This window comes from Ovis canadensis, chromosome 15, assembly GCF_042477335.2.
Source record: "Ovis canadensis isolate MfBH-ARS-UI-01 breed Bighorn chromosome 15, ARS-UI_OviCan_v2, whole genome shotgun sequence".
Taxonomy (NCBI): domain Eukaryota; kingdom Metazoa; phylum Chordata; class Mammalia; order Artiodactyla; family Bovidae; genus Ovis; species Ovis canadensis.
The window spans coordinates 46,912,527-46,937,203 of record NC_091259.1 but is presented as its reverse complement, the minus strand read 5'-3'; the positions used below and the strand labels follow the sequence as shown (position 1 = coordinate 46,937,203).

The window sequence follows — 24,677 nt, the reverse complement described above, 5'->3', positions numbered from 1 at the left end:
GAGTTTGGACTTTAGGGGCAATATATTTTGGGAAGGTAAATATGTGGGAAAACTAATAGAAGATATAGGTTATTTTAGTAAAGTTTTTGCATCTTGGTGCTAACTTTCCATCTTCTTTATCACCATAGAACTCACCCAGAGAGTCCTCATTATGGCAGCCCTCATTTCTTGGAAGTTTCTGCTTTTAATCAAATGAGAGAAGGTCTGAGAAGAATTCTTTCTGCATATGTTAGATCTCACTTCCTTCAGCTCAAAGTAATCCATGTGCCATTAGTGACAATTTGGGAGTACAAACTTCTGAGCCCATGCTCCATTACACAAACCTCACTGTTTTTCAAAGGTAGTTAAGTGTAGTATGTAGTATTTATTTATCTATAGGTATAGATATTTGTATATATTGTTACAGGTGTTTGTAGAAACATGTTTGAATTTTGTTATCAATCTTAAGCAAGACCTTGTGCTCTCAGAGCTTCTTGTCTGCCTTATCTTATTACCTCTACTACCCTGGGGTGGTTTTTTTAAATTTATCCCAATAGATAATTATGTTTAGGAAAAGTCTTTCAGTGGATCGGGTAGAGTAGACTTGGAAATAAATCCACTAACCTTTGATGAATGTTTACTTCTTAACCCAAGAATGTTGTCTTTTTATTTAAACTGATAATGGTAATAATTAAGTCCACCTTGGTGGCCTTGTGAGTCAAATTCTGAGTTTGATAGTAGACCTTTTCCTTTCTCATTCTCTTTGTTGGGTGCCTCTGGAAATGGCCTTCAGGGAAATACTGGTAAAGTCTACAGCCTTTGAGTTTTAACTATTAAAGAGTCTACCTGCATTAAGCAAGAAAAATTATTAAGAAGACTTGTAGGAAATTGTATCTGAAAGCATGAGAGATACAGTTTTTTGTGCTTAATCTCTCCTTTTCCTGTCTTGCCTTTATTTATTTTTCTTATCACTGGTGAGTCTTCTGTAAAACTTTACTTCAAGCCCATGGATCTGCCTTGTTCCTTCCTCCCACCATATCCTAATCTCCTACTGTTCACATGTGTCTTTCTGCTTAGCAAGTGTCTGAAACAACTACTTGAAATGTGTTAAAATTTTAATTTGAGTTGTTCTTAGCTTTAATATAGGCAAGAAAGTGAAGTCACTCAGTCGTGTCCGACTCTTCGCAACCCCATGGACTGCAGCCTCCGACTCTCCTCTGTCCAAGGAATTTTCCAGGCAAGAGTACTGGAGTGGGTTGCCATTTTCTTCTCCAGGGGATCTTCCCGACTCAGGGATTGAACCCGGGTCTCCTGCATTGCAGGTGGATGGTTTACCCTCTAAGCCACTAGGGAAGCCCAATATAGGCAAAGGAACTCCCATTTCTTGGCACTAAAGAGCTACTTTTTGGGGGCAGATTTTTATGGTTTTCTTGGTTTTGTAGTACCTCAATCTCTCACTTTGATTGCTTTGTCTATTTAAATAACTCTTTTTTTACAGGTTGAAAATGAGAGAAAACTTACCTAATTATTTTATCTTAACTAAAAGTAATTTTATCTTAACTAAAAGTAATTTTACTTATCTAAAAGTAATGGGACAACATAGTTGGCTTTTCATTAATATTAGGACTTTAAGAGAATACAGTTATTTTACACAGGTGCAGTTTATGTTGATTGGGTGGGTGTTGTCTTAGAATTATCTGTGGTTTCTCTGTTTGTTTCCCTTTCAGGCTCTTTTTGCCCATGAGACCTGCATGTTCTCCTTTTATGAATAAGGGAACAGGTTCAGAGTAGTTTTATCTTAGGATCTCATGGCTTCAAAGTGGCAGAGCCTGGACTTGAGCTTCTAGCAAGTGAATGTATCTTAGTTTCAGTAGCTTTGTAATATGTTCTCTTAATGTAAGTTTACATGCATAATAAAAACCCACTAGCAAAACCCACTTTAGCAAGAAAGCCTTGAAAGTAATTGTGATATTTGGTACCCATCATTTTGCTGGTCTTCCAAAAGATTTCTGCCTCTTTAACTTTTGAACCATAAAGGATAAGGTACTTTTTGAAGAAGGTACCCAGCTGCCACTGCTCGGTGGTTTTCCTAAGACAGCTCAAGAACAGTGAAAATAAATATGAGTCATGTTTCACTGCTTCTCTGCCCTGGCACATGGAAATAATACTGCTGCTTTCTAATTCTTGCAGTGCTTCAGATACTTTTCAACTGATCATAGGAGCGTTAGATATCTTTTCATTTCAGTAAAATCACACAGTAAGAATCTAAACTGCATGTTCTGGAAGGATTGGCAGCATTTCTCTCCTGGCTTCTGCTTTTCTGGTAGTTTTCGGCCATACTGACACGACTCTGTGGAAAATGCGATCAGTCTAGACTTTGCTTAAAAAAATTCTCATTTGTACTTGCTTTGCCAGTAAGTTAATAGGGTAAAGTGTATTGGTGGGTGGGGGGATCAAGAATACCTGGAGACAATGTAAAAATACTTGGTGCTTATAAAGTTTGTGGTTGCATTGTGATAAAGTTGGGGAATTGTGGAAATCTGTTCTTTCTTCCATGAAGAAAACCCTAAAGATAAAATCACCTGCAGATAGTTTTAAGCTAAATACCTGAAACTAATAAGCAGTTTCATTTTATAGCTTTCTTAGTCTTTATACTCTTAAGGAGAGAGTATTAAGTTTGGTAAAAATTTTTGTTATTTGATGTTAACAAACTGGCTATTTAGGCTTTGTAGGGAGGGTGTTCTCCCTGATAGATAAGGAAGAAAGTACTTAGATGTGTTATTTTTAGGATTGAGCCAAGCATGTATTCCGGCTATAAATCCTCAGTGATTAAAGGGAAAATTTGCTTAGTATCTTTTTCTGTCTTAAATGCATGTGTACACCTCTGGAAAACTTTCTGGTGCCTGGTATCTGGTAGGTGCTTAATAAATATTTGTTGAACAGATTTTTACATAGGAAGGAGATGAAGCTCAGAGAATTAGATAACTTGTTCTAGGTCGTTTGCTCAGGATACTGTGTTTGACATATATTTGTATGTAGTTGTTATTAGTATTTACCAGATTTGTTAGCTGTATTGATGCAGAATTATTCTTCATTTCTCCCCTATGACAACTTTAAGGCTCTAGTTTTAATTAAATTGGGGTTGGCAAAGTCTTGAAATAGTCTTTTTATTTATTTATTTTTGATCTTTTTTTTATTTTTTAAATTATGAAAGTGTTATAATACATTTGCAGGAGACTTGGAAAATACAGAAAACGGTTACATATAGCTTCACTATATATTACAGTTATCTTTTTAAGTAGATATTAAAAGAGTTTTAGTTGGAGTTTCAATATCAGACTCTTAAAAATTAATAGAACAAATAGACAGGAAAGTAGAAGGATGTAGTAGACTTGAAAAGCACTGTGAACTAATTCAACATGATTAAGATTTATACAATTTTCACACGACAGGATACAAATTCTGTTCAAGTTCCCATAGACTATAAACCAGGAAACACTGAAACTAAAACAAGGGATCTCAAACAAGGTGCAAAAATTTCATGGTCTACAGGTATTGAAATCATACAGAGTTTGTTCTCTTGTCACTGTAGAATTATGTTAGAATTCAATATCAAAAGATAGTTGGAAATAACCTACATGTTTTCAAGTGCAGTTTGACATTTACCCAGAGAAATCTTTGATTTAACCATTGAAAACTTCCATAAAATTAAAAGACTGGAAAAAACAGAGGGTGATTGCAGAGAAGAAAGCATTTAAATGAGAAATTAATATCAAGGACATTTAAAAAACCCCGTCGTATTTGGAAATTTAAAGTCTTCTTTTAAATGATGGATGTATCTAAGAAGCCATTATAAGGAAAAGTAGAAAATATTTGTAACAGAATAAAAATGAAAACAGAATTTATCAGTATTTGTTGCATATAGCTGAAGCTGTTCGTTACAACTAAATACAATGTAGAATCTTGAAAGTATGAAAACATAGTGGACACTGGCATAAAATTTTGTGAAGTTTGAACAAAATCTGTACCTTAGTTAATCCTGTATCATGTTTCCTGTTTTGTTTTTTACAACACAATATTTCTTTATGTTTTCAGAATTGGATTAGAGATTTCAAGCCTCATTCAAATTAAAAAAAAAAATCACTAAAATAATAACTGAACTAGAGACTTCTAGGAGTAATGCTAGATGCCAGAATGAATCCACTATATCAAAAGTTTTGAGTGAATATAAATTAGAAATCTGGCATTCTATTCCTACTTAGACAAATGGAACCAAAATGTCATTAATTTTTTAGCTAAGCAAAAATTTAAAGTTTCCTATAATATATACATTTATATATACTCTCTCTTTTTATATGTATCAAAAGCTTTTCTACACTTCATAAAAACTTGAGAAAGAACAAAAAAGAGATAGGGAAGTTGGAAAACATAAACTAAATGAAATGAGAGTACTTAATACAAATAGGAAAAGTGGAACAAACTAGATAAAAGCAAAAGATCATTATAAAAGTCCAGTTGTTTTTAAACATGGCAGCTCATTAGAATCACATCTGGAGCTTTGTAGAAAAAAAATACCTGTGGCATTTGGATTAAAAAAAAAAATTCCAAGGTAATTCTAATGTGCATCTGGGTTTTAAAAAGTAATTACAGGTTTTTCTATTAGATGGTAGTTTTAGTGATATAGAATCCTATTATTTTCTGTTGACCAGTCAGGATACAGTATTATTAAAATGAACAATAGTAACATAATCTCAGAAGTAAAAGATGTTTATCAGTTTTCACAGTCAATAGCCAGACAAAAAATAAAAGATCCTTACAATTACAAGCCATAATGGAAACATGATTAACCTAACAATGTAAAATAATTACATACAGTTTGGGGGGTTAAATAGAGTGATGTGGTAAGTGGAAGTGAATGCATACACCGTTTTTATCCACCCAGTCAGTCTGTGTCTTTTGGTTGATGCATTTAATCCATTTACATTTAAGGTAATTGTCACCGTTTATGATCCTATTACCATTTTCATTTGTTTGGGGTTTATTTTTTATAGGTCTTTTCCTTTTCTTGTGTTTCCTGCCTTAAGAAGTTCTTTTAGTATTTGTTTTATAAGTGGTTTGGTGGTAACTTTTACTTGTCTGTAAAGCTTTTGATTTCTCCATCAAATCTGAACTAGACTCTGGCTGAGTGTTCTTGTTTGTAGGTTCTTACCTTTAATCACTTAAAATATATTGTGCAATTCCCTTCTGGCTTGTAGAGTTTCTGTTGAGAAATCAGCTGATAACCTTGTAGGCCTTTCCTTGTATGTTATTTGTCATTTTCTCCTTGTTGATTTTAATTGTTTATCTTTAATTTTTGTCAGTTTTACTACTGTGTGTCTCAGTGTGTTCCTCCTTGGGTTTATTCTGCCTGAGGCTCTCTGTGCTTCCTGGACTTGGTTGACTAACATCTGAAGCAAGTCAGATGTTAGTCATTATCTCTTCAGGCCTTTCCCATTTTTCTTTTCTTTTTACTGAATTTGTAGCTCTTCATATATTCTGGGTAGTAATTGCATTAATAATGCTACTACAAATATCTTTTACCTGGTTTGCCTTTTCTGTCTATTAATAGTGGTGTGAGATGAACTCAATTTTAGTGGTTTCCAGTTTGTCAACATTTTTCCATTTTGATTAGTACTACTTATGTCCTATTTAATAAATGATTCCCTAACCCAACTGTGGAGATGTTCTGTGTCATATTCTAGTCTGCCTTTCACATTTGGATGTATAGTCTACCTGGAATTCATTTTTGTGCATGGTATGATATACTGTAGTCTTTTCTTCTTGTCCCAATACCATATTTCTGTAGCTTTATAATACATCTTAATACATGATAATGTAAGTTCTCCAGCTTTGTTCTTACTGCTTGTCTTGGCTACTCTTGGCCCTTTACATTTCTGTATCATTTTAGAGGCTTAGTTTCTATACCTAAACAAAAACAGCTTAAACTTTGGTTAATGTGTTGAATCTGAGGAATATAGTATACACATCTTTCTACTTATTTAAGTATTATTTAACTTCTGTCAATATTTTTTAGTTTTCAGTTAGTATCTTTTACATTTACTTCTAATTTTTGGTATTTTCAAAAATAATTCATTAAGGTAGAGTTCAAATAATATAAAATTGATCATTTTAAAATGAAAAATTCACTAACATTTATTCCATTCAATGTTGTGCAGCTATTGCCTTTGTCTAGTTCCTAAACATTTCTGTCTCTCCAAAGTAACACTCCTTAAGTAGTTTTCCTCCATTGCCCACTCTCTTCACCCTTCAGTTCAGTTCAGTTCAGTTACTCAGTAGTGTCCAACTCTTTGCAACCCCATGAATCGCAGCATGCTAGGCCTCCCTGTCCATCACCAACTCACGGAGTTTACCCAAACTCACGCCCATCAAGTCAGTGACGCCATCCAACCAGCTCATCCTCTGTTGTCCCCTTCTCCTCCTGTACCCAATCCCTCCCAGCATCAGGGTCTTTTCCAATGAGTCAACTCTTTGCATGAGGTGGCCAAAGTATTGGAGTTTCAGCTTCAGCATCAGTCCTTCCATTGAATACCCAGGACTGATCTCCTCTAGGATGGACTGGTTGGACCTCCTCGCAGTCCAAGGGACTCTAAAGAGTGTTCTCCAACACCACAGTTCAAAAGCATCAATACTTCGGCGCTCAGCTTTCTTCACAGTCCAACTCTCTCATCCATACATGACCACTGGAAAAACCATAGCCTTGACCGTCTAGGACTTTTGTTGGCAAAGTAATATCTCTGCTTTTCAATATGCTATCTAGGTTGATCATAACTTTCCTTTCAAGGAGTAAGTGTCTTTTAATTTCATGGCTGCAGTCACCATCTGCAGCGATTTTTGGAGCTCCCCAAAATAAAGTCTGCCACTATTTCCACTGTTTTCCCATCTATCTGCCATGACGTGATGGGACCAGATGCCATGATCTTCGTTTTCTGAATGTTGAGCTTTAAGCCAACTTTTTCACTCTCCTCTTTCACTTTCATCAAGAGGCTTTTTAGTTCCTCTTCACTTTCTGCCATAAGGGTGGTGTCATCTGCATATCTGAGGTTATTGACATTTCTCCCGGCAGTCTTGATTCCAGCTTGTGCTGCTTCCAGCCCAGCATTTCTCATGATGTACTCTGCATATAAGTTAAATAAGTAGGGTGACAATGTACAGCCTTGACGTACTCCTTTTCCTATTTGAAACCATTCTGTTGTTCCATGTCCAGTTCTAACTGTTGCTTCCTGACTTGCATATAGGTTTCTCACCCTTCAGCCCCTGCCAACTGCTAGTGTGCATTCTGTCTCTATGGATTATCTATTCTGGTTATTTCATGTAAATGAAATCCTGTAGTATGTGATCTTCTATATCTGGCCTTTTAAAGTTAGTATGTTTTTGAGATTCATCCTCATTGTGTAGTACATTTCAGTATACTTCATTCCTTTTTATGAATGAGTAGACTCTCTATGTATATACCATAATTTGTTGATCCATTCATTTAGTGATTTGGGGGCTGTTTATATTTTTGGGCTGTTGTGAACACTGCTACTGTAAACAGGTGTATACATGTACTTTTTTGAGTACCTATTTGCAGTTCTTTTGAGGTATATATCTAGGAGTGCCATCACTTCATGGCAAATAGATGAGGAACAATGGAAACAGTGACAGACTATTTTCTTGGGTTCCAAAACCACTGTGAACAGTGACTGCAGCTATGAAATTAAAAGACACTTGCTCCTTGGAAGAAAACAGCAAACCTAGACAGCATATTAAAAAGCAGAGATATTATTTTGCCTGCAACTGTCCGTATAGTGAAAGCTCTGGTTTTTCCACTCGTCATGTACAGATGTGAGAGCTGGACTTTAAAGGCTGAAAACAGAAGAATTGATGCCTTCAAATTGTGGTGCTGGAGAAGACTCTTGCAAGTCCCTTGGACAGCGAGGAGATCTAACCTGTCAATCCTAAAGAAAATCAGTCCTAAATATTCATTGGAAGGACTGATGTTGAAGCTGAAACTCCAATAGTTGGGCCGCCTGATGCGAAGAACATTTCATTGGAAAAGACCTTGTTGCTGGGAAAGATTGAAGGCAGGAGGAGAAGGGGATTACAGAAGATGAGATGGTTGGATGGCATCACCGATGCCATGGACATGAGTTTGAGCAGGCTCCAGGAGTTGGTGATGGACAGGGATGCCTGGCGCACTGCAGTCCATTGGGTTGCAAAGAGTTGAACATGACTGAGGGACTAAACAACAACCTAGGAGTGGAATTGCAGAGTCATGAGAATTATGTGTTTAACTTTTTGAGAGACTGCCAGACTTTCCTATCATCAGCTGAATCATTTTTCATTCTCTTCAGCAGTGTACATGAATTCTAGTTACTCTATATCCTTATCAATTGCTAGTTGTTATTGTCCATAATTTTGGGGGCTTTTGTATGGTATTATAATTAAACTTTGTTTCCTGTGTTTTGCTGGTGTGTAGAGATACATTTTGGAAAAGTCAATGGCACCCCACTCTAGTACTCTTGCCTGGAAAATCCTATGGATGGAGGAGCCTGGTGGGCTGCAGTCCACGGGGTCGCTAAGGGTTGGACACGACTGAGCAACTTCACTTTCACTTTTCACTTTCATACATTGGAGAAGGAAATGGCAACCCACTCCAGTGTTCTTGCCTGGAGAATCCCAGGGACGAGGGAGCCTGGTGGGCTGCCATCTATGGGGTCACATAGAGTCAGACATGACTGAAGTGACTTAGCAGTTAGCAGAGATACATTTATATATATATATATAAACTTTATAACTGGTGACCTTCTTAAATTCAGTTGGTAATTCTGATATTTATTGATTGAATTTTCTACACACATTTGCATTTATGATTTCCAGTGCTTTCTTATTCTCTATTCCTTTTTCATAGTAGTTTATTATTTGATGGATGGGCGGTATTCTTGTTGAATGACTTAGAGGGTATTTATTAGAATTTAAATTTTCTTTAAATTTTTTACTTCTTTAGTATTCTTTGTGATTGATTCTGTTGCTTTTCATTTTGGTCCTTCTTAATTTTCTTAAATATCTGATGATCCTTGCTGCTGCTGCTGCTGCTAAGTCGCTTCAGTCATGTCCAACTCTGTGCGACCCCATAGATGGCAGCCCACCAGGCTCCCCCGTCCCTGGGATTCTCCAGGCAAGAACACTGGAGTGTGTTGCCATTTCCTTCTCCAATGCATGAAAGTGAAAAATGAGAGTGAAGTCGCTCAGTCGTTTCTGACTCTTAGCGACGCCATGGTCTGGTTATCCATATTTATGAAGGACTAGAATGGTTGATTTTGGTAGCTGATACTGGCTTCCTTTCAGTTTTCTGAAGTCTGTTTTTCCAAGAGAGCTTTCTCTCCAAGTGGAATTACTGAGAGCTCTGTATGAATTTGTTTTAAGGGCCAGCAGCATTCAGATAGCCTGGGGACCTAAAATTCATTTCTGGGGATCGAGTGCTCTGAAGACTTCTTTTGTTTTGGTTGTTTTTGTCTCTCTCAGTGCCCCGTCTTCCCTACCTGCATTTGTGGATGTTTAGAGCAGCTTCAAGCTCAGCCCTCCTTCTCTTTTTCTCTTTCATCCCTGGTGCCCCTGCTGGGTGTTCTCAGCAGTTCTGGATACTAAGCCAGGGAGCCAAAGTTTATAGAGGAAGTAAGACTGTCGGGAGTGGCTCTGCTTTTCTCTGAGCAACCTTTAGTTACCTGGATTACTCTATGCTTTAATTTAGCTTCTTGATCCTGAATTTGGGTTTTCTCTTTAGACGATTGAGATAGCTCTTACCTCATTTTGGTCCTTTCCTATGTTTGTTTTGCTTAGGTTTTATTTCTTCTGCTGTGACTTCTCTATCATTTTAGCCTCATTTATTTATTTTTTCCCATCTTCCTTTTCTTACTGCTTGTTAATCGGTTTTCAGAATGTAATGAATTTTTTATAATTGTGAAAATTTTAGGGGTAGAATACATGTATCTATTCCTTAGCTTAAATAAAACACAAATACAGTTGAAGCTCCTCATTCTCTTCTCTGTGTTACACTCTCTAATGCACCCATAAAAATTATCATGTGTGTGCATTTCTAAACAATAAATGGCATTCTTTTGAATATGTTTGAACCTTAAATAGTGACATACTGCATGAATCTTTCTGCATCTTGGTTTTTCCGCTTAACCCTAGTTCTTTTATTTGTTTTCTCTTAGCATACTCACTCTGTTTTCTCCTGTTTCAGTGGAATTTGGGTAAGGAAGATCACTCAGCCTATATATTTCTTACTAGGACTTTTTTTAAAAGGGAGACTTAAGTACCTTTTGGATATGTTATCACTACAGACATATAAAAGAAAGGACTTGGTGTTACCTCTTGTTTCAACTGGTGATGATAGGTAAATATGACACCTCACCATGTTATACAAGCTAAGCAATTGAGTCTTGCTGCTGACCTCTATTTGGTGTTATAAATACTTTTGGAGACAGAGAAATACCATTCGTTTGTGTTTGGAGTTTAACTGAGGTTTAAGTGAAGATTTCTGCTGAAGGAATTTTTAGAGGTCACTTGGTACAAGCTGTGTTAAAGAAACCCAGGGCCAGAGAAGGTGAGTGACTTGATTGAGGTGATCCAGGGAAAAAAAAAAACACAGGGTTTAGAAGCTAGCAGTTCGTTGTACTTTCTACCTTACTCCAAAGAACCAAAATTTAATAATGTTCTGTTTTGTTAACGTTCATCTTGGATTTTTGCCTGTCCTTTAAAATACTTGAATACCAAGAGATTTTTAGTAGATAAGAATTAGCATAAATCTTGGAACTGATACTTATTTGTCATGTTTTCTTTAGGATCAGAATGGTTTCCATCCCAGAATACTATGAAGGCAAGAATGTCCTCCTCACTGGAGCTACTGGTTTCCTAGGGAAGGTACTTCTGGAAAAGTTGCTGAGGTCTTGTCCTAAGGTCAATTCAGTGTATGTTTTGGTGAGGCAGAAAGCTGGACAGACACCCCAGGAGCGAGTAGAAGAAGTCATTAGTTGCAAGGTAAGTATGGGAAGTAATCATTAAGAAGAGAGAAAAGAGTGTGTTTGTGTGTATATTATTATAATCATCAACAGCCTAGTATCCTGGAAAAAAATTAGTAGAAAGTCCTGTAAGAATGGCAGTAAACTGAATATGATTCCTGATCAGTAGGAGATAAAATCCTCCATGATAAAGTTGTATAACAAGTTCTAAAGTACCTTTATGTTATATGTTTAATGTGTTTTTAGAATATATGAGGCAAGTTATCTGTAATTACTAGACGCTTTAAATAGTTTTCAGAATAATAATACTTGAAAGTTACTTTCTAATTCTTACTGTGCTATGATATACAATACTTTGACAACAGTTAAAATTTTGTAAGCACTAATTGCTCCCCATGAAAATATTAGGAAGTGGCAAAATCACATACTCCTGTTTGACTAATAACATGACAGAAGGGTCATATAGAATACAGAGTATATCATACATTTAAACCTTTAGAAAAACATTGCTGAGGGAAAAATGGAGATGAGCTGGAGTAAAATTATTTCATGGTCATAAGCTTTTGAATTTTCTCAAAATGAATGGATTTATCTGACATTTGTTGTTAATAACTTTGGTATAGTAGCTATGTGATTTTTTAGTTACTAGATAGGTATTTGATTCTAGGGCAGCTGTGACTTATATTAAAAAAAAAAAGAGACCAAAACCAGAAACATCTTGAGTTACTCTGAGCAGTCAAAGAATTACTAAGAAGTATCAAAAGATATGATTAATTCTAGATTAACAGCTCTCTTAGAATTAATAAATAATTTATTAGAAATAATTTATATTCCATTCTGGTTTGATCTTTCAGTAGAAATCCGTAGTTAATAGTGGCTGACCTTTATTGAGTGCTTACCTTGTGCCAGGCACTATGTGCAAAACACTTTGTGTATGTATTTAATTATTACAGCAACTCTTGAAGGTAAGTGTTGGTGTTACTCCCATTCTACCAGATCATATAGTTAGTGTTAGAGCCAGTGTTTATGAACTCTTAATGATTGGACCTTAGAGCTCATGCTCTGGTAGGCACAAATGTTGATACATCCCATTTTGCAAATATGGACAGTGAGTCTCAGAAGTTGTCATTTTATCTGAAGTTGTGTAGCTAATAGATGCTGGATATAACATAGATGACTTGATAACAAATTCCTTTCTACTTTATAGCATTATTTCCTCAGTAGATAAGAAAGTAAGGCAAAGATGATGGAAGGTTTTGTGATTCAGTGGGAAAAGTAATCTTGAGAGTTGGATACTTTACTGGTAAATGTTGTAGCTGGTACATGCTGAGTGAAAATAGCTTAATTTCCCAAAGGCAATGGCTAAAAGCTTGGTACCTTTTTCACAAAAATTAGAAGATGGCAAAAGCAAGAAAGAAGTTGGTGAAGATCAGAGAAAAACAGAGTTAACAACAGCAGGAATGAGCCAGTTTATGGATTAGGGCAGTAATAGGAAGCTTATCTCCTAGGAGAGATAAAGTATGATAAAGTGAAAGTGGCTCAGTCATGTCTGACTCTTGGCAATCCCATGAACTATATAGTCTGTGGAATTCTCCAGGCCAGAATACTGGAGTGGGTGGTCTTTTCCTTCTTCAGGGGATCTTCCCAACCCAGGGATCAAACCCAGGTTTCCCGCATTGCAGGCGGATTCTTTACCATCTGAGCCACAAGGAAGTCCAAGAATACTAGAGTGGGTAGCCTAGCCCTTCTCCAGGGGATCTTCCTGATCCAGGAATTGAAGCGGGGTCCTTGCATTGCAGGCGGATTCTTTACCAATTGAGCTATCAGGGAAGCCCAAAGTATGATAACAGAAGATCAATTGAAAGAAAAGATAACACCATACAGGGTAAGACCTGTACAGAAGTGTGGGAGTGTTTAAATACAACTTTTAATTTTCTTAAAATTACAGCATTATAATAAAATACAGTCACCAATATTCACTACAATGACTTAGGATAAATTAAAAGGTTACATTATTGATATATTTAGACTGTTTTCTTTGCCAAGGTGTTATATTGTTTGGAAATGATTTCCATTCAAATATAATTTTGATTCAGAAGGATAAACTTCTTTCTTTTGTGAAGCATTCATGTTTTTCTTGTGTTTTCCTCTTATTCATTAAGGGGTAATTCTAGACCCATAGGGTTTTAATAGTGAGGTGTAAATTAATACTAGTTTTTCCTTTTAAAAATAAATTATTTGAAACTATTAGTAAGACATTAAAGAATAAAAATAATACTTACTTTTATCCCATTTGTCTCCACATGAAAACTTTAAATAGTCCTTACTTCAGCTAGAAAAACTTCTTTTCCCTGAATTAGTTTTAAAAAACAAATCTAGCTCTTTGAGGGCTACTCAGTTGACTATATAGCTCACAAGGGTAGTTATACTCTACCAATATTCTCCCCGTTGCCACAGACTCCCATGCACTTGTGTTCTTCCCCTTTGTCCTTCCTTCCATTAAGATATATGAGTCTTACTCTGCATTAGAGGTGTTCAGTCTCTCAGTTGTGTCCAATTCTTTGTGACCCCATGGACTGTAGCACACCAGGCTGCTCTGTTCTCCATTATCTCTTGGAGTTTGCTCAAATCCATGTCCGTAGAGTTGGTGATGATATCTAACCATCTCATCCTTTGCTGCCCCCTTTTCCTTTTGCCTTTAGTCTTTCTCAGCATAGTGTTTTCCAGAGGTCGGCTTTTCACATCAAGTGGACAGATATTGGAGCTTCAGCTTCAGGCTTCAGCATCAGTCCTTCCAATGAATATTCAGGATAGATTTCCTTTAGTATTGACTGGTTTGATCTCCTTACAGTCCAAGGGACTCTCAGGAGTCTTCTCCATTACCACAATTTGAAAGCATCGGTTCTTTGGCACTCGGCCTTCTTTATGGTCCAACTCTCACATCCATACATGACTACTGAAAAAGCCATAGCTTTAACTATATGGACCTTTTTGGGGCGAAGTAATGTCTCTCTTTTTTAATACACTGTCTAGGTTTGTCATAGCTTTTCTTCCAGGGAGCAAGGCTCTTAATTTCATGGCTAGATTCTGTATAGACAATAAAAAAAGATGTAAGTTAATACTTCAGTATTTACCACCATAAAACCTAGCTATATAATAACTATGATTGAAGAATCTGCCTCTTAAAGTGTGGTAGGTACAAAGTTCATTTTCAGTTTTTTTGTGAGAGCTGAGATTGACTCAGCTGTATTCAATGTCATTTTAAAATTAAAACTGTTTGGTAGCCTAGTATAAGGATGTTTTTAAAAAACGTGATATAATTTATAGCTTTTTTTTCAAGTGACTTTTAATTGTAACTCTTGAGCAAATTATTTGATAATGTATATTGACTGCAGTGTGTAGCAGATAGTATTATTACCTTATCACTGTATTTTTTCATATCCTCCAAATAGGTTGAAAGATTCTTCAGCCATTTAAAGCAATGATTCTCAAACTTTTGGTCTCTAGACCCCTTTACACTTTTAAAAATTATTGAGAACTTCAAAAAGGTTTTGTTCTTGTGAGGTTTTGTTTCAAATATCTTATTGACATTTATCATAGTAGATTCTAAACCAGAGACATTTTTAAAGGAAGAGAATATATGTACAAGCACACATTCCATTAGTCATCAAGAGTGATGATATCATCACAAATGTAGCTTTGGAAAATTCCTCTCTATACTTGTGAAAGAATGAAAGTGAAAAATAACTAATGTTTTAGTTTTATTATGAAAATAAAAAGTTTTGACTTTGTGAGGTACCTAAAATAGTCTGAAAGACTCCTAGGAACTTACCACACTTTGAGAACTGCTGTGGATTAAGAGGGTTCAGTGTTGCTTAGACCATTTAGGGACATCCTTCTGGCACATTCTTAGGGATATACCAATAGGGGCAAAAATCTTTATGCTTTAAGGAGGGAACTGACTTTTCCAGATATCCAAAATTAATTTGAACCCAAGCTTGGCAGTAAAAATTCCCTTAAAACTTTCGAAAAGGGAGGAGGCATCAAGGGGGCTTTAAGACCACAAGGCCTATTTTATGTAATAATGCCTGCTTGTGTGTTTTGTTGCCATCTCTGCCATTTGTTTACTCATGTTTTATTATGAACCACTTATAATTGGTGTAATTATAATTGGTATGATGGTTTAGTCGCTAAGTCATATCTGACTCTTGCAACCCCATGGACTGTAGCCTGCCAGGCTCCTCTGTCCATGGGATTCTCCAGGCAAGAATACTGGAGTGGGTTGCTGTTTCCGTCTTCAGGGGATTCTCCCAACCCGGGGATTGAACCTAGGTCTCCTGCGCTGCAGGTAGACATTTTACTGATTGAGCCACCAGGGAACCCCTATAATTGGTATAACCACTAATAATCGTTTCCCAACACACTTTTTTCCTCTATTGAGAGGTTATTTATTCTTACTCATTTTTTATTTTTCAGAAAACATATTTTGTGCCTGCTCAGTGCTGGGCATTTGACTTGCTATAAAGGGTTGAATTCAGGATTAAGTAAGAGTCATTGTTTTAATGGAACCTACAGTCTACAGAGTTTTTAAGAAGGGGGTTGAGGAAGAGAAAGTATAGAGGTGTTAGAGAGATTGGATAGGAGCAATTGTTGAAGCTGCTGTCTTAGTTGGAATTGAGGGCCTAAGTAAAATGTGAAAGAGTTCGGCATCTTCTCTGGAGTCTCCAGGGTAATGCTTCTAGAATTTTTCCTCACCAGTAAGCCTTATTTGTAAAGGAAATGATTATCTTCTACATAAAGCCTGAAATTTTATTTAAATTTTGTAGTTTAAACATATGGCCATTATTTTACTCTAATCTGCTAAAGAGGACTACAACCAAAAAAAAAAAAAAAGTGATAAGGTTTGGATTTTAGAAATCTGATCATTTTAAACATTGATCTGATATATATATACTGCTTATGTCTGTGCTGAAGGATCGTACAGTCCCCAAGTATTTGTCTAAGTATCTGACTACAATACTCTATAAAATTATGTCATTTTATTTTATGCCTTAAAATATTATATCATGTTTTTTAATTCCCCCCGGCATATCCTACTGATTATTCCTAGGGTCATTCACTCTCACATATATATAGCGTAGCTGCTAAATCAATAAAATGAGTTCTTTTTATATCAAGCAGCAATTAATATGTACACTTAAAGTTGTTAAACATTTAAATAGAGTCTACTATGATTTTGAAACAGGAATAAAAGAGCATAAGCATAGGGCATATACTGTAGTGTGATATTGTCTTCTAGCAGAATTTCTCAACTTCAGCACTCTTCACATTTTAGGAGAGTTAATTCTTTATTGTGAGGAGCTGTCCTATGCATTGTAGGGTGGTCAGCATTCTTGGTCTGTGCCCACTAAATGCCAGCAGCTCCCTTTCCTCAACATCCCAGCTGTGACAAAGCAGAATTGTCTTTCAGTTCAGTTCAGTTGAGTCGCTCAGTCGTGTCCAACTCTTTGCAACCCCATGAATTGCAGCACGCCAGGCCTCCTTGTCCATCACCATCTCCCGGAGTTCACTCAGACTCACGTCCATCAAGTTGGTGATGCCATCCAGCCATCTCATCCTCTGTCGTCCCCTTCTCCTCCTGCCCCCAATTCCTCCTAGCATCAGAGTCTTTTCCAATGAGTCAACCCTTCACATGAGGTGGCCAAAGTACTGGATTTTCAGCTTTAACATCATTCCTTCCGAAGAAATCCCAGGGCTGATCTCCTTCAGAATGGACTGGTTGGATCTCCTTGCAGTCCAAGGGACTCTCAAGAGTCTTCTCCAACACCACAGTTCAAAAGCATCAATTCTTTGGTGCTTAGCTTTCTTCACAGTCCAACTCTCACATCCATACATGACCACTGGAAAAACCATAGCCTTGACTAGATGGACCTTTGTTGGCAAAGTAATATCTCTGCTTTTCAATATGCTGTCTAGGTTGGTCATAACTTTTCTTCCAAGGAGTAAGTGTCTTTTAATTTCATGGCTGCAGTCACCATCTGCAGTGATTTTGGAGCCCCCCAAAATAAAGTCTGCCACTGTTTCCACTGTTTTCCCATCTATTTCCCATGAAGTGATGGGACCAGATGCCATGATCTTCGTTTTCCGAATGTTGAGTTTTAAGCCAACTTTTCACTCTCCTCTTTCACTTTCATCAAGAGGCTTTTTAGTTCCTCTTCACTTTCTGCCATAAGGGTGGTGTCATCTGCATATCTGAGATTATTGATATTTCTCCCAGCAATCTTGATTCCAGCTTGTGCTTCTTCTAGCCCAGTGTTTCTCATTATGTACTCTGTATATGAGTTTAAGCAGGGTGACAATGCACAGCCTTGATGTACTCCTTTTCCTATTTGGAACCAGTCTGTTGTTCCATGTCCAGTTCTAATGTTGCTTCCTGACCTGCATATAGGTTTCTCAAGAGGCAGGTCAGGCGGTCTGGTATTCCCGTCTCTTTCAGAATTTTCCACTGTTTATTGTGATCCGCACAGTCAAAGGCTTTGGCATAGTCAATACAGCAGAAATAGATATTTTTCTGGAACTCTCTTGCTTTTTCGATGATCCAGCAGATGTTGGCAGTTTGATCTCTGGTTCCTCTGCCTTTTCTAAAACCAGGTTAAACATCTGGAAGTTCATGGTTCGTGTACTGCTGAAGGCTGGCTTGCAGAATTTTGAGCATTGCTTTACTAGCATGTGAGATGAGTGCAATTGTGCAGCAGTTTGAGCATTCTTTGGCATTGCCTTTCTTTGGGATTGGAATGAAAACTGACCTTTTAGACATCACCAAATCTTCCCTGGGGCCTAAAGTTGCTCCAACTTGAGAAGTGATATGCAGCAATATCCTGGGGAAAATAAACCTCATTGCTGGCAAGGATTGAATTAAAATAGCTGACTATGAAATAAATTCTGGAAAGAGAAGAAAGTACATTAAAGAGGGCATTAGTAGACTTAGTAAAGTAGGGACTAATTGGGGTACCAGTGGGTTAAAAGCATTGGAAAAGATGGCTTTGAATAATAACATGGTGGCTAGAGAAGGGAGGAGCATCAAGCTTGAGATGTAACTTGTGAAGCAGCATGACCAATTCTGGTGGTAGTGGTGGAGATAATCTAATATGAAGAGGAATTAAAGGTCATTGGCAGTCTGGGAAAATGAAAAAGTGAATTCAGTGTGTTAAAAGTACTTTTCTGGTTATATCTCGGGCTCCTTTTTCTCTGCTATCCCCTTAAATATTCTTCAGAATTTGTCCTAGGCCTAGATCTCTTCTTACTAGGTCCAGTTAGGAGATTACTCAGCACCTTCTCTTGTATGTGAGATGAACGGTTGTATTTTAAAATAGATTTGGAAAAACCTTCATGTAATCTGGACCTTGGGTGCTCATTACTGTTGCTACTGAGTGATACTCTCCCAGGGCTACATGTGTGGTTTATAGAATCAATAATCTGATTCTCTCTTCCCTGAACTCAGGACCCACAGAGCCAGTTACCTCTGTGGCACTGATCTTCTGTGGAGTCTCGTTGACACTTTACAGTCAATATGAACAAAACTGAACTCTTCTCCATAGGTGTTCTTCCAGTGGTTTCCACCGAATGCGTTTATTCACATACAAGTGTTTGTCAGCACTCTGTTATCTGGGGCCTGTGTGCTGAGCACAATAGATGTGGTCCCTGTCCACATGGAGTTTGTATTCTTTATTCCTTCTCCTGTCATTGGCCAAGTCTTAGAGTTATTTTTAATTTCCCAAACATAAATGCTCTATTACTCTTAGGTGGTTATATGTGACACTTTCTTTGTCTGAAACACTGTTCTTCTACTTTATAATCTCAAGTCCTTCCCCAGCAGGGCAAGTTGTTGCTCCTGTACAGTCTCATAACACTGTTGTGTTAGCCCTGTTTTATTACTTATAACACTATATTTTAACTGTTTCCTTGTTTAATTTTTCCTATAATATTTTAAATAACTTGAGGCAAAGGTCATTTTCTTGTTTTCTCAGTGTATGGACAGTACTTATTTTATTTGAAATGCTTAGTAAGTATTTTATTAATTACTATAAAAACAGTAATATTGAAGTCATTACCTAAAGGTGGAGAAGACTATTACTTACTAAAAGTCATATAGGAAGGTGAAAGTGAGTGCCATGTGTGTTTTCTAGACTTTATTTTTTTTTTGCCCCAGATTTAAGACTCTGCTTAAACTACAAGTATGGATTTTAAATGGATTGGAGAGTCAGGGTGTAATAGAACAGTGATTTGGAGGTCCCATTATAAAATCTGGGGTAAAAAATTAAATTTGACTCACAGTTAAATGTATGTTCATACTGTAACCATCTTGGGATCTGACTGATTCTCTAGTTAAATTTATTCCTTTGAATATACTTAAGGAATATTGAATTTTCTATTTTCAAATTAGAATCCTATATATATGATACTTTACAGGTTTTTCCAGCTTCTGATCTTAATATTTCCTTAAAAACTTTTTTTTTCCTTTAATATACTTACATTTTTTTCCTCTTTAAAATTTTTCTAGGATTTAGAGTGTAGTTAATGGCATTTTATTCTAATCTGCTAAAGAGGACTGCAGCCAAAAAAAAAAAAGTGATAAGGTTTGGATTTTAGAAATCTGATCATTGTGAACATTGATCTGATATATATACTGCTTATGTCTGTGCTGAGGGATCATACAGTCTAATGAACAAAGGCATAAACAGTTAAAATTTAACTTTGCAAACTGCTACCTCTGCGTCCTTGGTGAGTTACTTAACCTCTCTGTTTCTCAGATTCCTCATCTGTAAAATGGGGATAGTATTTTCCATACAGAATGATAGCAATTTAAGCAACCTTAGGATTTGCATAGTTGAAATCTAAAAAATACTGATCCTTGGGAGAGAAGATGGTGATGATGGATTTTAGAAAGTTGAAAAATACTGCCCTAAAATGTTTTTCTCTTTTGATAGCTTTTTGACAGATTGAGAGATGAAAATCCAGATTTTAGGGAGAAAATTATAGCAATCAACAGTGAACTCACCCAACCTAAACTGGCTCTTAGTGAAGAAGATAAAGAGATCATCATAGATTCTACTAATATTATATTCCACTGTGCAGCTACAGTAAGATTTAATGAAAATTTGAGGTAAGTAAAGGTATTTATGTGATATTTGAACTGCAATATAGTTAAAAGATCTAATTTGAATTCTACTTGTTAGTCAAGTCATTTTGAAAATGTTTGCTCTCTGTTGTAGCTTTCAGTATCCTACAGCGTGTTAAAAGAATTTTCCTTCTCTTAACAGTTAAAAACATGGGATTGCTAATGTATGTTTCTTAGAAGTAGTTGCTGTGAATTTAAATATGGGGCAGGGAGAAAGCAAATGGAAAGTGTGGATTAGAAGAAAGAACTTTACTTTGGGTAGGAGTATTAGTCTTAACAACTAATAGCGTTTATTTCCTTTTCCCTCCATTCTTTCAGAAGTGTATACTCCAGCAGCATTATTTTTCTACTTCACGCATATTGATCTGATATTAAATATTAAATAGTTAGGCTCAGGTTTTGCAGAGAAAGAAAAAATGGCTTATACATTGAAGTCATACCTTGTTTTTGTTTTAAAATTTTGGTATCACTGTTAATAGGGTACATTGGATATAGGTTTACTTTAAAAACAGTTTGGACTTCCTTCAAGATACCTATTTCAAGAAAAAACATAGCTTTCCAAATGGTCACTATGTTTTAAGAAGTCTCACGTATATGCAATTCAAATAATGATGCTTAATTCAGAACACTTTTGATGTTACATACAGTTTTATAATTAAATCTAATTATATGGTCTTAGGTTAGAATGGTGTATATTTTTTAGGTTTCATGATTGCTTGAAGGGCTTCTTAAGATGTTTTTAAGTTCAGTTCTGATTATAAAGGACTTTGAGATTATCCCCCATATTGTCTGTAGAAGTGCAAACCTTAATTGACACTGTGTGACATGACAGTTCAGCACCAAAACATTACAGTGAGTTCTGCTTATAGTTCAGGTGAGGGAAATGATTAATAGATTAATGTTTCTTTAACATATGTTTCTTTAACAATGTTTTATAGTTTCAAGGTGTTTTCTCACTCATTATTTTATTCTGTGCTTATATTACCCGCCTTTATATAATGGGCAAATCCATTTTATATTTGAGGAAGCTGAGACAGCACTATGTAGTGGAAAAGACATGAGCTTTGGAATTACATACCTTGGTTCTAATCTTGGCTTTATCCTTTATGATCTGGTGATAATTATTTATTTACTTTTTAGTTCTTTTTTGCAGCAGTTATGTGTTCAAGATTCATAAGTGACAAAAGAATCTTATTAGAACTTAGTATAATCTCATTTTCATAAAATATGTGTGTACACATATGTGTTTTATACAAATATCTTTTAATATTGGCTGGTTATTATATTTGGATAGTGTGATTATAGGTGGGTTTTTATTATGAAGTAGTCAATCTATTTTTTCTTATTCTAGCTTTCATAACCAAAAAAGAGTTCATATAACCTTATGAAAGTGTTTTGAGGAAAAGGTATATTCGTACTTGATAATTATGGTATAATCCTCAAAGGGAAAATTAGATTCTTTCAGAAGGGAGATTGTTTTGCAAACAGGCAACATTCATTCAGGTGAAACTCATCTAAATAGCCTTATGAAAAGGACCCAAGTGTAATACTTTTGGGGCAAACATTTTCTTTCCTCTTTGTCTTTCCCTTAGGGTAAGCAACATTACCGTTAACAAAAGGGAAAGTTTATTATTATTATTATTATTATTATTATTATTTTTTGTTCTTTCACTAGAGATTGATGAACATTTATTGTTCTTCTCTTCCTTGCCAAGGCATGTATGTTTATTCACCTAATCCCAGTTGTTACATTGAAATTACTGTTTTCTATGAAGCAATTTTAATGGATATTGATGTCTAAGTGGTGATATTATAACATTCTAAAATACTGTAGGTTGACATAACTACTTTTTACAGAGCAGTTATTCTTTTTTTTAATGGTTAGCATTTTTATGTCTTTTTTTCTTAATATATATTTTATTGAAATCTAGTTGCCTTACAATGTTTCAAGTGCACAGCAAGGTGAATTCATATACACATATATTATTTTTAAGATTATTTTCCATTATAGGTTGTTATAAGATATTGACTGTATGTGGTTCCCTGTGCTATACAGTAAACGTTTGTTGCTTCAGAGCAATTATTCTTTATAGCTACTTTTTATTTTAGCCCACAAATAAAAAATGGTTCAAAGCCTTTACTTCCAGGGCAAAAAAATCTAGGTTTCACTCCCCAAACTATATTTTTGGATAAATCAGAATAAACTGCACACAATTTGCAAAGTCCATATAGTCTAATAGAATACGCTTAAATAACCATAAAATAGAAAATGTGGAGTTACTGAAGAGCATATGTTAACGTGCTATGCGAGTTGAGAGGTAGCAGAGCTCATTTATTTTTCACATATGGTGGTCTATAAATCTTGAAGTGGGGAAGAAATGGATATCAAGATTAAAAATTATAAAGAAATACTGACAAAAGGAGAGAGTGATATTGAGGATAAAAAAGGGAGTTACATCATAATCTGGTATCCCTTAAGTATTAAGGAAAGTGAGGGTAGGCAGGGCCAATGGAGTTGAGAGTAAAGAAGTATCAAGAGACTAGAGACCATGATGAGGATGTAAAACAGGCTTAAGTGCAGAAATGGAAGGACAGATAATGTGGTGTGGGGAAAATTCACAGTATGAGGTTTTAGAGATGGAACAGTTTGGGGTGAGAAAGCCCAGGGTAGGAATATGAGAGTAGGTGTTCCGAAAGGAGTAAAAGTAAAGATCCATAATTAGAAAAGATTAAGAAACTGTTCAGTTTAAGGCCACTGATTCTCAAACTTTAGAGTGTGTTATGAAGCTTAAGAATTACTGGAGAACGTGTTTAAAATGCAGAATCTTGGACTGTGTTTGCCAAATTCAAATCCTGTAGTTTTGAGATAATAAGCAGAATCCTCATTTGTAGTATAGCCTGAAGTCAGGCAGGTTGATTCCTCCAGTTCCATTCTTCTTTCTCAAGATTGCTTTGGCTATTCGAGGTTTTTTGTATTTCCATACAAATTGTGAATTTATTTGTTCTAGTTCTGTGAAATATATTGTTGGTAGCTTGATAGGGGTTGCATTGAATCTATAGATTGCTTTGGGTAGTATACTTACTTTCACTGTGTTGATTCTTCTGATTCATTGACATGGTATATTTCTCCATCTATTAGTGTCCTCTTTGATTTCTTTCACCAGTGTTTTATAGTTTTCTATATATAGGTCTTTAGTTTCTTTAGGTGGATATATTCCTAAGTATTTTATTCTTTTCTTTGCAATGGTGAATGGAATTGTTTCCTTAATTTCTCTTTCTGTTTTCTCATTGTTAGTGTATAGGAATGCAAGGGATTTCTGTGTGTTGATTTTATATCCTGCAACTTTACTATATTCATTGATTAGCTCTAGTAATTTTCTGGTGGAGTCTCTAGGGTTTTCTATGTAGAGGATCATGTCATCTGCAAACAGGGAGAGTTTTACTTCTTTTCCTATTTGGATTCCTTTTATTTCTTTTTCTGCTCTGATTGCTGTGGCCAAACTTCCAAAACTATGTTGAATAGTAGTGGTGAGAGTGGGCACCCTTGTCTTGTTCCTGACTTTAGGGGAAATGCTTTCAGTTTTTCACCATTGAGGATAATGTTTGCTGTGGGTTTGTCATATATAGCTTTTATTATGTTGAGGGTATGTTCCTTCTATTCCTGCTTTCTGGAGGGTTTTCATCATAAATGGATGTTGAATTTTGTTAAAGGCTTTCTCTGCATCTATTGAGATAATCATATGGCATTTATTTTTCAATTTGTTAATGTGGTGTATTACATTGATTGCTTTGTGGATATTGAAAAATCCTTGGGATAAAGCCCACTTGGTCATGATATATGATCTTTTTAATGTGTTGCTGGATTCTGATTGCTAGAATTTGTTAAGGATTTTTGCATCTATGTTCATCAGTGATATTGGCCTATAGTTTTCTTTTTTTGTAGCATCTTTGTCAGGTTTTGGTATTAGGGTGATGATGGCCTCATAGAATGAGTTTGGAAGTTTACCTTCCTCTGCAATTTTCTGGAAGAGTTTGAGTAGGATAGGTGTTAGCTCTTTTCTAAATTTTTGGTAGAATTCAGCTGTGAAGCTGTCTGGTCCTGGACTTTTGTTTGCTGGAAGATTTCTGATTACAGTTTCAATTTCCGTGCTTGTGATGGTTCTTTTAAGATTTTCTATTTCTTCCTGGTTCAGTTTTGGAAAGTTGTACTTTTCTAAGAATTTGTCCATTTCTTCCAAGTTGTCCACTTTATTGGCATATAGTTACTGATAGTAGTCTCTTATGATCCTTTGTATGTCTGTGTTGTCTCTTGTGATCTCTCCATTTTCATTTCTAATTTTATTGATTTGATTTTTCTCCCTTTGTTTCTTGATGAGTCTGGTTAATGATTTGTCAATTTTATTTATCTTCTCAAAGAACCAGGTTTTGGCTTTGTTAATTTTTGCTATGGTCTCTTT

The 24,677-nt window shown here is 35.8% G+C and overlaps 1 protein-coding gene across 2 annotated transcripts in view; it reads left to right on the top strand.

The window, feature by feature from the left end:
* The window catches only part of FAR1 (fatty acyl-CoA reductase 1), a 76,210-nt gene that overhangs the window by 26,240 nt on the left and 25,293 nt on the right, over positions 1-24,677 (top strand). For both annotated transcript variants that reach the window (XM_069554330.1, XM_069554329.1), the window contains exons 2-3: positions 10,866-11,061; positions 20,030-20,205. In XM_069554330.1, coding sequence (XP_069410431.1) covers positions 10,873-11,061; positions 20,030-20,205 — 365 coding nt within the window. In that variant the 5' untranslated portion in view covers positions 10,866-10,872. The remainder of the gene's footprint in view (positions 1-10,865; positions 11,062-20,029; positions 20,206-24,677) is intronic.